Raw genomic sequence first — 14,279 nt, 5'->3', positions numbered from 1 at the left:
CTCCCAGCTCCGTACAGGCATTCAGTGACATAAAAAAGGTCTTGGCCGTCGGCACAAAGTAAATTTCCTGCTTCGTGCGTCGCCCACCTATTTCAATGGTGCATGCTGTTGATCCAAGGCATCCCACTCGAAGATTAGCTACATCCCTCAGACCCATTTGAGGTTGCAATTCCAGGGGTTTCATGTGCAGGCTTGAAAGATTGTGGGTCTGGCAACGCAGATCTGCGCTCCCGTGTCTGCTATGGCAAATGTGGACACTGACCTCCCCCTCCCATGGGAGACACAAACCTTGATTGTTGTGTCGGGGGAGAGGTGTGTCACTGCAATGATCATCACACCTGAGGCAAGCAGCGCCTTCTTCATGCTCCAGCAGCATTTCCGGAAGTGACCTACCTTTTGGCACCAATGACACATCATACCTTTTGCTGGGCATGCTTGACGAGGGGAATGACGTCCACTGCAGTTCCAGCATTGCTTGGCATTTGCATTGCCGCACAACACCGCAACGCCTGGCTCTATGTCATCACTTGAAGCGCTGACTGATTCCCTTGCAGTGACACGTGGGACACTTTCAAAGTCTTGGTGTGCAGCTTCAAAAGTACTACACAAAGCCTGAAGGGCATCTACACTTTTAAATGTATCACACATTTGAAACACATGCCTTTTTAACACAGGATCACTAAGACATAGCAATATTTTACATAGTAGCATGCATTCACCTAAACACTCCCCACATTTGAGAAACTGAAAATCACAATCGGTGGCTTTTTGAGTGCACCTTGAGAAATAATCGCTCACGGACTCCTCACGCCCTTGGGCGAGAGCAAAAAATTCGGACTACTGCACTGCCTAATTTGACAACCGTAACATAATGTTTCCGATGGCATCCAGAGCTGCATCTGGGGTAAGGGGGTTCCATTTGGCATCCGAGTACCGAGCGTCCAGTGCACGTTGCATGCTGGAACACAGTTGAGCCTAATGTGCAGGACAACATCCTGTGGCGGAAACTTGTTAAGGTGAACCCAACGCGTCACTGAACGTCTCCAGGACCTGAACGTCACTAAGGACATCACAGCATCACATTTCTCTGGGGCAGCAGAGACAGGGACTTTGCCGGCACGTGATCCAGAACTGGGAAGGGCATCCTGAAGGAATGGATGGTGTGTTGCTGATCTGCAATTAACGTTTGTGCCTGCAACATGGCCAGTGACAAGGCCCTTGGCATTGCAGGAGAGGCACACCTTGGCATGGCCTGGGGTGGTCGACGTATCAGGGGCATGACTTGGCTCAAAAACTCGCTGTGCCATGTTGGGTTTGCAATGAGATTACATTCTGTAGTGACGTTTATTGTAAGAGAAAAGAGAGCTGACTGACTCGCAGTAGCGTTGCAGGTTGCCACTCCTTATCAGTTGGCAGCATTATCTAAACATATCATACAGGTGTGAAAAACTCTGAATCTGTGGAAGACAAATAGAAAATATTAGTTATTAGAAATAGATGGTATACAAAAGGTATTTCATATTAAATACATATTATTTTTTAATGAAAAAAAGATGGTATACAAAAGGTATTTCATATTAAATACGTATTTAAACAAGCAGGCCAGATAAAGACAGTAATTAAATTTGTGAACAATATCTACCTGCTTGCTACGATCTCGAAGCATTCTCCACTGAATGCCCTTTCCTGCTTAGTCAATAACTGTAGATGCATTCAGGCATTGTCAGACTATGTGCAGAGTATGGTTTCATCATATACTTCTTAAGAGCGAGGGCGTCATCTCCAATGAAGAAATAGTCGACTGGGGGTTTATCTTCAGTTTCGTTTGCCAGTCTTTCAGGGGCAGGCAGGTTGGCTTCATGTTGATCAAGCATTTTGTCGAACTGTGTCTTGGCAAAGACACCACCATCAGGCTCTAACCCTATGGCACCTACATCCACGTACAGGAACTTGTACTCAGCGTCAACAACTCCTAGTAGAATTACAGAGTAGAACTTCTTATATATAATTTAAGTAATGAGTTCCTGCATGGACTGAGTTCTGGATGCGGATGTGTTTCCCGTCTATTGCTCCAAGGGTGTGTGGGAGATTCCATCGTTGCTCAAACCCACGGGCTACCTCCTTCCATTGCTCTGGGGTGCTGGGTACCTGCATGAACCCATCTCCATAGGCAGCCACAATCATCCTACAAGTCTCAGGCACAATACTGCTGATTGTGTTGGGATCTACTTGGAATTGGTAGGACAGGCTCTTGTTGGATTCTCCAGTTGCAAGGAAACATGGGGTAATTGCAACACGCAGGCCTCTGGCTCAGTGGGTCCTCTCCAGAATGTGAGGGGCTTCTTTATGTAGGGTGTGACCCGTTCCACAATTTCACTGAAAAGCTCTTCCATAATCCCGGTAAAATTCCGGTACAGTCCTGGAATTTCAGTTGCAATTCTTTCATCAAGTTGTCATAGTATCCTTTCTCCATGTTCTTTGTAAGCATACGACTATGTACAATCACTCAAAAATGTTTTGCAACATACTTCAAAACTTTTCGGACAACAGCTTATAATAGCGACATCTGGCGCTATTTGGCAACTCAGTACCTACAGTTTCCCTTAAACAGGGCTTTTTCTGATAATGTTGACTGTTGTCATACTTTACTTGATTAAAGGATGTTACTATAATACTTCAGAGGTCATCGCTGTTCTTATGTTTTAATATTTTCATCTCCAAATGCCATCACTATCGTTGTTTTATCTCCTTATGTGTGAACTTTGTAGACATAGGCCTACGACTATTATAAGTTGAACTATTAGCCTTATTAACATCAACAAATGCGACTTTTGTAAAGATTTGCTTGCACATTATTATTAATCAAATTTTTGAATGACTAATCCTATGTATATTGTGAACCAGTGAAACTTAATATAAAATATACTGAACTAGACTAACAGATTTCACGTCTATTTTTATAATGCATAGAATATAATTGCATATATATATATATATATATATATATATATATATATATATATATATATATATATATATATATATATATATATATATATATATATATATATATATATATATATTATATAATGCCGTTTTCATGTGTAATTTCTCATTTCTTTCATTGTTACTTAGGCCTATCATTTTGATGCCTCTTATGAAGTTAACTGAATATATAACACCTGTTTTTGTATTTCTTATTATCTAAGTTTCTAAAGAATTAAAATTAGCAAGACGTTCAACATTAATTTAGTTGTTGTTAAACGCCAGCAGTGAAGAAGACTATATTTCTTCGTTCTCTGTTGTTGTATCCGTCTATATATGGTTGTTTTATTTACGCTAAGCTGCCGAGCAATATGTGCGATAGAAACATTAGTCTTATGCAAGCTAATGACTGTGGCGCGACCGAGTCTGTTGGCCATCTTATCGGTGCAAGTAACGAGACAGTTTAGTTTAACTTTCCTGCCCGAATGTGGAGTCACACGATAACATACGATGTAATGAGATTTTTTATTTTTTGTTTTTGACAACGATAATGGTTGAATTCTTTCTTTCTTTATTTATATATAATTTCACTGATGATTATTCAATATTATTTTATTAGTCAATAAGCTTTTATCTGGATTCGAAATAAAGTTTCTTCTTTGACTCTTTTGCCCAATCGTCTCAAGTGAAATTTTTCAAAATGTTTCGTCATTTTTCGTAATATGAATTTTTCACTCGTCATTCTTTTTCATATTGTTAACCGTATGATTAATAACCAAAATCGAATAAGAAAATTACATTTCCTTGTAAATATCAAAAGAACAAATTACTGTTAGGTGAACGAAAACTTCTGGAACATGTTGCAAAACATTTATGAGTGACTGTACGTACGTAATCTCATCTCAACGTGCGCAATGCTGTCGTAAATGGCTCATTGCGTATGGCGTCATGGTGTCGTAATCAGCTGACTTTTCTCTTTTTTGAGGCCCAAGGCCCGCGACTGATGCTGATTGGTCGCCAAACCCAGCCATTACGACGGTCGCGGTCTTGAATCGCCAATGTGTGACTCAGGCATTATTTCTCAGTAAAATGAATACATTTGTAGCTAAACATTTGGACATTCCTAGTCCCTTGTTTTCCTGTCTAAGCCAATGAAAATGTCTGTGTGATTTTTTTTTAGCATTCCACTGCTATATTATTAGTCAGTTAAGAAAAAACAGATGAAAATAAAGTCTGATAAAGAAATATCACACGTTTGTTCTGTCGTGTAACTCGCGTTCCTAATGATCGAACAGAAAGCAATTTGGGCGGTGGTTGATTTAGACTAAGTCGGCCTTATGCCAACACGATACAGATGCTGATGTGAACCTCTGGACTCTGAATAACGAGTGAGACGCGTCATTAAGGGATTAATTCGGGAAATTCAGGACCCACCACAAAACTGTCAAGTACGTTCACTGTCAATAGAAGGAGTATGTGACATTTCCTCTTGACCAAAACGCGCGCTGGTTCAAAATAAACCAAAAATACTGTCTTTAAAAGGGTTTTAACCATTAAAATGTGAGTAATTTATTGAAACATCTTTATTTTTCATATATATTCTGCTTGAAAGAGGCGCTCCGCAGCTGCACGCTTGTCGCGCTTCATTTCTTAGGTCGGTCGGTTTGTAAACAATAAAAGCCTTGGGTTCCCAAGGTGGGGACAGTTTGTCTATCATATTTGCTCGTTCCCCACCACAAAATGTCGACAGCGATCGATCCCCGAGGGAACGCGAGCAAAGGGGGTTTCCAGAGATGGGTGAAGTAAGTGGAGGGATTTTGTCTTGGAGGGAAATGAGAAAAGCGTTCCTTAGCATCTCTTGTGCGCGCCAACCCAGCGGCCATTGGTCCTCCCAGCCTCACATCCCACCGAAAGCAATTAACGTTTGTCGGCCTCCCTGCCGCCTATTCTCTGTGATGTGATGCTCGGAAGGCCACTCCGCGGTCGCGTTTTGTTCCTTTGTCAGTCCTTTTCGTTAGTGGTGGCCGGTCATGGTGTTCTAAGGAAGTGGCAGTCCGCTGACGAAGGGGCTAACTTCTGTGTCCTGTCGGAAATTTGGGATTGTGGACACTTGTCACCCAAGGTCAATGGAGCTTGTAGATCATGTGTTATTTTAGAATTGATATATGTTTTATCATTATAGAACTTAAATTAACGTAAAAGCTTACTGGTATCTTAATATGCTGTTGCTTTGTCTTATGAAAGGGATTTTTGTATATCTTGATGTCCAGCCTGGGCTAGGCCAGGTCAACCCTAGGTGATATGCATAGGTTAGGCATGATTTCAGGCCTTGCCTATACCCACCTATCAATGATTAATGTGTAGATTTTGTTGTAACCTACTGTATATCAGGATGAGATATAGGCTATGAAGGTAATCTAACTAACCCATTGTAGGCTATTGCTGTTTTGTTCTGACACGATATACAAACCATCGGTCCTTTACATTAGGAATTACTTTCAGCATAAGCTGGAAACAGTATACAAACCATCGGTCCTTTACATTAGGAATTACTTTCAGCATAAGCTGGAAACAGCCGTTAAACTCTTGAGCAAGGTGGTTAGTCACTACTTACCGCCAGGTAGACCGGAATACCCACCTACCCAGATGTGAATATTCCAGTTTGCTCTGGCCATCATGCATTGCAGACGTCGTTTCGGATCTCCTTGCCTGACTGTCGTTAAGCTCTTATTATCCCAGTGGGATCTGAATGTATTTTGTGTATATATTACGTGTGTTTGATATTTGTTAATACAAACCCATGATTTGTGATAACCTTGCATAGCCGTTGTTCCCCTGCGCTGTGTCTTGGGTTGACAGCCAAGGCGTATTTAAAGGAGCGTAACCGAGTGGTAATGCTTCTCTCCAGTAGCCCTTTATTTAGATACTGAAGGCGTTCCCATTTACAATCGGAAATATTAGTTGATCTGACACAATATACAAACCCTCGGTTCTTTACATTAGGGATTACTTTCAGGCGTAGGCTGGAAACGGCCGTTGAACTTTAAACAAGGTGGTTAGGCAGTTAACTACTGTCCGGGAGGCGGAGTACCACGCCCGGATGTAAACATTCCAATTTGCTTTCAGTTCCGTCGTAGCGCACGGACGTTGTTCTTACTGGCTCTCTGCCTGACAGCTTTCTTTTCTGCATTATTGGTTGGAAAATTTACACTTTTTGTTATGGAGAAATCATCCAAACCTTCCTATCCATAGCATGTGTGTCCTGGGGTAGGGGGTAAAAAATGTAACTCTTTCAGGTCTAGAGTCGACGTGGACCCACACGCCCTCCGTACATCTTGCAGGGGACGTTTGTGTTCACACGACGACCCATGTAGTGAGTGTTGCTCTTGGTCCTCCGAGCAATGGGGGAAGTTCGAGGAGAGGAGACGTTACCGTTGTAAGCCTACCAAGGAGTCGTCGGAGGGAAACACGCCCCCGACGACTCCAGTGGTGGCGAATGTGTCGGGCTCGTTTCTCCTTCCCGGTGAACTTCCCCTGCTTGCTCCCTCTCCCTCGGGCTAGGACTCCCCCTCCCCTTCCTCTTTCGTTTCATCGTTTGTGGGAGGGTGCGGGGGAGAGTTGGACCAGGACATCCTCTCGGAGGGCTCTTCCCGTTCCGGAGGGGAGTTCTTTCCTCCGGAGCGGGTAGAGGCTTCCTGTACTAACCCGACTCTCGCTTCAGGTCTCGGGCTGGATAGCCAGGCTTCGATCCCAACTTTAATCTGGCTACACCTGGGCCTACCTGGCACGTCACTGGAGGAATTGGCTCCACTGCCCCCCGCTCCAGTTACCACTCACTTGGCAACGACAGCCACCACTACGACCGTCACCATGTCTAGGTTTGCACAGCTCTCGGTGTCAGTAGCATCGCATCTCGACACCCAGGTTTCGGCGTCACCTGCGTTGCAACACACTGTACCGCTGCCGCCTGGCTTCCTGGCCCCGTTCACGCGAGCTCGCCCCACCTACATGGTGACGTCATCATACCCGTATGTGACTGTCGCTGCCCCAGTTGCTGACCCTGGCTTGTCCACGACCACTATTCCTCGCCTTACGTTCCAGCCCGGCCCTTCGTCTGTTCCTGTCCCCATCCCATCGACCCTGGTGCGGCCTGACTTGACTATCCACGCGAGAGGGGCGGCGCCTGCATTCCCAGCCCCGCCCACTTTTGTTCCTGGCCGACGTGCGGCTGCTTCCACCCAGGCAAATGTTGGCTCGACCTCTGTGGTCTCTGCCTGGGATGTATCTTCTGCTGCAGCCCCTCCTGCTGTTCCTGAGTCTTCGGCCACGCTCTCCTGGCTTGGGGATCTGATGGCATTCCTGAAGCAGATGGTGAAGAAGAAGAAGAAGAAGAGGTCTAGGAAGGTTTCGTCGTCTTCGTCTGCTGCCTCTTCTGCTTCTCCTTCCAAGGCTTCACAGCCGAAGGAGAAGAAGCCTGCCTCTCCCCCCCCAAGAAGCCTCGCACCGAGGCTTCTAAGGGTCTGCCTCCTTCCACAGGGAAGGCAGTGGGATCTCTCGTCGGCTCTTCCCGATCCTCACATCAGGGAATCGCAGCCCTGGCCTCTGGGCCAGTGGCACCGGGAGCCAAGGGCGTGCAGACCAAGGCCTACACTCCCCTTGCTGCGCCTAAGAAAATTCCTGCTTCAAAGGCCAGCGAGTCAACGTGCCGGACACTTTCGTTGTGAAGTTGCTCATGTACCGGTCCCCAAGGAGACCCAGGTACCCCAGTCTGATACGGGAGAAACTTCTTGCCGTACAGACCAGGCCGTGGGGCGAGAGAAAGAGCCCGGGCATCCAGGTGCTCGGCTCTTCCTGCTGGCACTCCTTTGAAAAATGCTAAGTCAGGTTCCCGGGATAGCGCTTTGGCCCAATTAACGCAAGGAGAGGTGGAGAAGAGGTCCCCTGCTCAGTCTTCCTGAGAGGCTACAGCCTCGAAGAAGACTGGAGCGCGTCCAGAGGACAGCGCAAGCTCGCGCCAGCCAGCCGCTCGCTCCACTCCTCCCAGTCCCCGGCCACGTCCGTGCGGCCAGCCTGGCTCGGGGGAGGCGAGTGCTCGGCTCTCGCGAGCCGCTCCGCTCTCCTCGGGAGATTGCTTCGCCTGGGCGAAAGCAATCTCCTCGACCCGGGAGCTCGTCATCACCACGGATTGGTGACCGCTCTTGGCCCACTGCCTCTGCTGGTTCTGCCAATAAAGCCAGTGGGAGTGCCCGATCTTCCTCTCCTGTCCCCTCTGCCCCTTGGGTTTCTTCCAGGGGGTGCGAGTCGGAGAGGAGGAACTTCGGAGAGTGTTCTCCTCAGAGTTCTACCGCGTGGGGGTATGAACCTGGCTCGGTTCTTGGCTCGACCAGGTCTTACGCCCGCGTAGTTCAGGATGGTTCACGGGGGTCTGCCGAGGTTCTCCCTCCTGCAGGGAGAGTAGTTCGGGAGGACCGCACTCTGGAGGGACTCGAGGGTCCTCTGCCCCAGGATGTGGACACCCCCGAAATACAGAGGACTTTTGCGGAGGTTATCGCGCTGATTCGTCAGCACAATGACCTTGGGGAAGGGACCATGGCCTTGTCTGTGGATCGTACGTCGTGCCTCGAATCCTTCTGGGGACCCAAGAAAGAACCCAAGGCTTCGGTGGGGCTGCCGTGGTCCACGCTTGCCGAAGGGGTCCTCGACCAGGTGAACGGTCTTGTGTCTGGGCAAGACAGTTCACTTCGAGCTGCTCGGACAAGCTTCTTCCTCCTCCTCTGCCTCGACAGAAGCGCTCATACACACCAGTTGAAGGGGCGTTACTGACTAAGCAGGTTGACCTGGACCTGACTCATCTGGATCCGGGTCTGTCGTTGCAGCAATTGACTGCAGAGAGTATCTCAGCAAGAAGCTGCAACCCTGGAAGCCACCGCCATGGCGGCCTTCCAAGCAGTCTCCTGGCTCGATCTGTGGTCCTTCACAGTATCGAAGGTAGCTGCTTCCTCTGGCGCTATTGTACCTGGGGAGGACTCCGCTTTGGGAGACTGTGCCAGTCTGGGGTAGGGCTATCTCTTACCTCGCCCACCAGACTGAACCTGTGGGCCTAGGTGCTAAAAGCGAAGGATGCCGTTCTCTCTCGCTTTGCCAGGTCTGTAGGTCCCGAGTCAGCTATCGCCCTGCGGAATGGACCGTTGCTGGGTTCCTCCTCTCTCTTCCCCAGAGAGCTGATGGACGCCGCGGTGAACAAGCGCCGTGCCGATGACAGCGACTGGCTTGTCCACCAGGCAGTGGCCAAGACCTCCGGGTCTTCACATTCCACTGCGACCAGGCCTTCGGGCCAGGCTGGCACTTCCTCGGCCCCTAAGAAGTCCCAGTCTTCAAAGGGGTCCCAAGGAAACACCCAGCCTTCTTCTTCCTCGAGAAAGGGGGGTCCCTGCTGCCCTTTTCAGCCCACTTTCCTAGCCGGTAAAGGGGGCAAGGGTAAGAAGAAGGGGAAACGCTAGGGGCGACGTTCCCCCCCAAAAGCTGCCGAAGGTAGGGGGTTGCCTGTCGAGCCATTGGGCAACTTGGCAGCGACATGGAGCCGAGACCTGGATATTGGATGTCCTTCGGGAGGTATATCTACTACCCTTCGAGTCTCGGCCTCCCCTCACCTACTTTCCGGTCCATCTCCAGACTTATGTTCCAGGATCATCGAGGGACACCGCACTACAGCAAGAAGTGCAATCCATGCAGAGCAACAGTGCTGTAGAAGTCGTGTGGAACCAGTCTCCAGGCTTTTACAGCCGCGTCTTTCTCATAGAGAAAGCCTCAGGGGGATGGAGATCGGTCATAGACCTCTCTCCCTTCAACCGTTTCGTTCGCCAGACTCAGTTCACGATGGAAACAGCGCAAACCAGCTGCCCTCCATCAGGGAGAACGACTTCATGCTTACGGTGGACCTGAAGGATGCGTATTTCCAAATACCCGTTCATCCGTCCTCTCGCAAGTACCTCCGCTTTCTCCTCGGGGAATCGGTCTTCCAATTCAGGGCACTTTGTTTCAGGCTCTCGACCGCTCCCCAGGTGTTCACGAGAGTATTCTCCCTCGTGTCAGCTTGGGCCCACTCGCACGGGATACGTCTTCTGACGTATCTCGATGACTGGCTAGTCCTGTTGAGCTCTCGCTCGCAGTTGCTACAGGACAGGGATCGGCTCCTCGAGTTTTGCCGGGATCTAGGGATCGTGGTATATCTGGAGAAGTCAGATCTCACCCCCATGCAGAGGATAAAGTACCTAGGCATGCTGATAGATACGGTGGCAGCGAAAGTCTTTCCCTGGGACTCTCGTATCAGCAAGTTCAGGCAGCACAGCTGTTCCTGTCACGGCAGGAGCAGCCAGCTCGGTAATGGCAAGTCGTCATCGGTCACCTGTCGTCTTTGGAGAAGCTAGTACCTCATGGGTGTTTTCACCTGCGGTCTCTCCAGTGGAGACTAAAGAAGTATTGGTCCCAGTCCCAAGACCCCCAGTCCTTCCTCATCTCTCTCTCTGAGGAGGTGAGGAAGGACCTTTGCTCGTGGTCAGACGACAGGAACCTCTTGATAGGAGTATCCCTGCATACTCCCCCTCCGGACATACTTCTGTTTTCGGACGCATCGCCCGAGGGATGGGGTGCACACCTTGACGAGTTGCTGACTTCAGGAGTGTGGCACCGAGACGACGAGCACCTTCACATCAACATCCTGGAACTCAAGGCAGCCTTCCTGGCCCTCCAAGAGTTCCGGGATCGAGTGATGGGACGCTCTGTGGTACTGATGAGCGACAATACCACGGTAGTGGCATACGTCAACAAGCAGGGGAGACTGGTGTCCCACCAGCTTCATCAGTTGACGATGCAGGTGCACGAGTGGGCCGTGGCTCACTCTTTAGAGCTGTCAGCCAGGTACATTCCAAGCAAGAGGAATGTAGTGGCAGACAAGCTCAGCCGCCAGAACCAGGTGGTAGGGACTGAATGGTCCCTCCATCAGGAAGTAGCGGAAAGGCTGTTCGACCTTTGGGGACGTCCAGCCATCGATCTGTTCGCCACTCGGCACAACAGAAAGCTCCAGGTCTTCTGTTCTGTCGTGCCGGACCCATGGGCCGCTGCGGAGGACGCGTTCCAATACCCGTGGGACAATCTCGACGCATATGCCTTTCTCCCGGTCTGTCTGATTCGCCGAGTGATGATCACCCCGAATCTCAGAATGACTCTGGTGGCACCCAAATGGCCCCAGGCCGTTTGGTACCCGGACCTGCTAGCTCTCCTCTCCGAGGCGCCGAGAGAGATTCCCCTCCTGGCCCAACCTCCTGCGTCAACCTCACGCAGAGTGGTTCCACCTGGCAGTGCATTCCCTGTGTCTTCACGGGTGGAGGTTATCCACCATCTCTTGCGAGCAAGAGGCTTTTCGCGCCGCGCACCAACAGAGATGGCAGGATACCTCAGAAGATCTTCCGCAGCGGTACACCAGGGAAAGTGGTCCGTCTTCTGTGGTTGGTGTCGTCGAAGGGTTATCTCTCCGGTCGGAGGGACTGTTCAGCAGGTCGTGGACTTCCTCGCCTTCCTTCACCGAGAGAAGCTTCTCTCTGTTTCAGCTGTGAAAGGCTACCGTGCCGCACTCGGCCTAGTCTTACGGCTGAAAGGAGTAGACATCTCTTCCTCCTTCGAGATTTCCCTACTCATGAGAAGCTTCGAACAGTTTTGCCCACCTGAGATCCCCCTGCGTGGGATGTGACTCTTGTCCTAAGGAGCCTGACTCGTGCACCGTACGAGCCTTTACGAGAGTCGTCAGACAGGGATCTGACCCTCAAGACCGTCTTCTTGCTAGCCCTGGCATCGGCGAAGAGAGTTGGCGAGCTTCACGGACTTTCCTTTGATGTTAAACACTCGAGGGGATGGAGATCAGTTACGCTCGATTCCGTCCTGGATTTCGTAGCGAAGACTCAGAACCCTTCGGTCCCTGACGCACGGTTCGAGTCCTTCACGATCCCCTCCCTAGAGGACTTTGTAGGTAATGAACCAGACGAGATGCTACTGTGTCCTGTTAGAGTGCTGCGGCGCTATCTGAAGAGAACTCTGCACCTCCAGCCTGAGTGTCGACGACTCTTCATTAGCACTGGCTCCACCAAGAAGGACGTGTCCAAGAACACCATCTCTTTTTGGCTTCGTGAGACGATAAGGAGAGCGTACTCTGCTGCAGGAGAAGACGACACCGGTACCCTTCGTCCGAGGGCTCACGAGGTCCACAACATTGGTCCATCCCTCGCATTCTGGAAGAATATGTCGGTGTCACAGGTGCTGTAGGCAGGCGTGTGGTCCCAGCAGACTACCTTCACCTCCTTCTACCTCCGGGATGTTGTACACAAGTCCTTGGACACTTTTTCCTTGGGTCCTGTGGTGGCTGCTCAACAAGTTGTGTAGCTTACCCGGCTCCTCTAACAGGACAGGTTGCATCTCGCCTAAGTTGTACGGTTGTGATTGGGAGATTGAATGTGGAGTGACTGGCCTCTCTTCTTTCTCCCCATCCTGGCTCTCTTCCCACGGGCAGGGAGCTGATGTGCCATTACAAGCTGGATGTGACAATCGAGGCAGGTAAGCACATAACGGGAGCTCCCGTGCTATTTCCGTTCAGGTTAATAGAAGCAACCCCACTCCTTCCTCTTGCAAGGGGAGGAAGGAGACCATGACTATAAGACAAACCTAATGCTTGTATTTGCTTTATTGTCATCCGACGTCAAAATCTTCGTAGCCTATGTTGCATGAACTGACGTCTCTTTCATGCAAAGGGACCCAGAAGTCTGACAACTGATCCTGTGTTTCTTACAACCCGATCTTTTGTCAGAGGCAGTTTTTCCTTTCCTCACTCTCACGACCAGGAAGGGAAGACAAGGTGGTGAAGTCCAGTCAGTTCATAGAGACTGTATCAGATTCCTCCCTCCAATCAGTAAGTCTCCTAATGTAAAGGACCGAGGGTTTGTATATTGTGTTGGAACAAATAACAATTCTTAAAAGTAAATTGTATTTTTCGTAACTATACAAACCCAAGGTCCTTTACACTTTATGCCCACCTCATGCCACCCCTCAATCTGATACCTGGGCCGAAAGGCAAATTGGAATGTTTACATCCGGCAGGCAGTACTCCCACCTCCCGGACAGTAGTTAACTGCCTAACCACCTTGTTTGAAGTTCAACGGCCGTTTCCAGCCTACGCCTGAAAGTAATCCCCTAATGTAAAGGAGCTCGGGTTTGTGTAGTTAGGAAAAATACAATTTACTTTTAAAAATTGTTATTTTGTTTATATATACGTGTGTTTGATATTTATTAATACAAACCCACGATTTGTGATAACCTTGCATAAGCCGTTGTTCCCTGCGCTGTCTTGGGTTTGACGACCAAGGGCGTAATTGGAGAAGCGTAACCGAGTGGTAATGCTTCTCTTCCAGCAGCCCTTTACATAACTACTGAAGGCGCTCCTGTACATTTGGAGATATAGTTTGGGACGTAATATCTTTGCTCCCCTACATTGATTGGGACGTAAGAGTTCCTTCCCTTCTTGGGCTTCCGCCCTCTGTGTATAAGGGTCATCACTACTTCCTTCCCACTTATGCTGAGTGTTGCTCGCTGCCTGCACTTAGAGAACTACTTTCTGGGTAGGAGGTTGCGGGTGTCGTTAAGTTCCGCTTCCACAGCGCCCTTGGTGGCCTCCCCTCTGTCCTTTTTCTCTTCCTGTAGGTTCTTCCTTCTCCCCTTTAGTAGATCTCTCTCCTTTGCCCTCTTCGCTCGCTCGTTGGGCGAAGTCCAGGGGCAGGGAGCCATCGGGCGACCTCTTCTAGAGTACCTCCTCCCACTGCGTAGGGCAGTTCCCCTTGTAGTGAGAAGAGTCTCCCTCTACTAATCACCTTTGCTTTTTCTCTCAGGTTGACAGTGAGCATTGCAGACACAGCAGTAGTGGGCTGGATTTATCAAAGGATATCTCGCATGAAGCAGTCCCGACGTTCATTTAGTGTTGCTTCGGGATCGACCACATTACTTGGTTAGATGACATATTTCCACGTTGGGATCATTCTGACTCTGTTCCCTCTGATGTGGATCGATCACTGTCATTGCTGGTCTTCATGTATGCTGTTGCACTACCTCCAGCGTATCTGTGGTCCATCTGCTCCTGCTGTTCCCTGTGTTATGCTCTTGTCAACTCGACGACAGTCTCTGGGCTACTCTTCCTGGTCTCCTGCCGCAGCCGCCCTGATCGTTCCTGTTGCTGCTGGTGACTTTCATGTGGCATT

The 14,279-nt window shown here is 49.3% G+C and overlaps 1 protein-coding gene across 1 annotated transcript in view; it reads left to right on the top strand.

Moving 5' to 3' along the window:
* Window positions 1-4,620: 4,620 nt before the first annotated feature.
* Window positions 4,621-14,279, top strand: part of LOC136847050 (uncharacterized) — a 194,365-nt gene continuing 184,706 nt past the window's right edge. The window contains exon 1 of the mRNA XM_067118291.1: window positions 4,621-4,787. Within this exon, the coding sequence (XP_066974392.1) occupies window positions 4,726-4,787 (62 nt within the window). The 5' untranslated portion in view covers window positions 4,621-4,725. The remainder of the gene's footprint in view (window positions 4,788-14,279) is intronic.

Source organism: Macrobrachium rosenbergii, chromosome 16 (assembly GCF_040412425.1).
Source record: "Macrobrachium rosenbergii isolate ZJJX-2024 chromosome 16, ASM4041242v1, whole genome shotgun sequence".
NCBI classification, from domain to species: domain Eukaryota; kingdom Metazoa; phylum Arthropoda; class Malacostraca; order Decapoda; family Palaemonidae; genus Macrobrachium; species Macrobrachium rosenbergii.
Note: the sequence above shows the minus strand (reverse complement) of the source record. Positions and strands in the feature narration are given on the sequence as shown.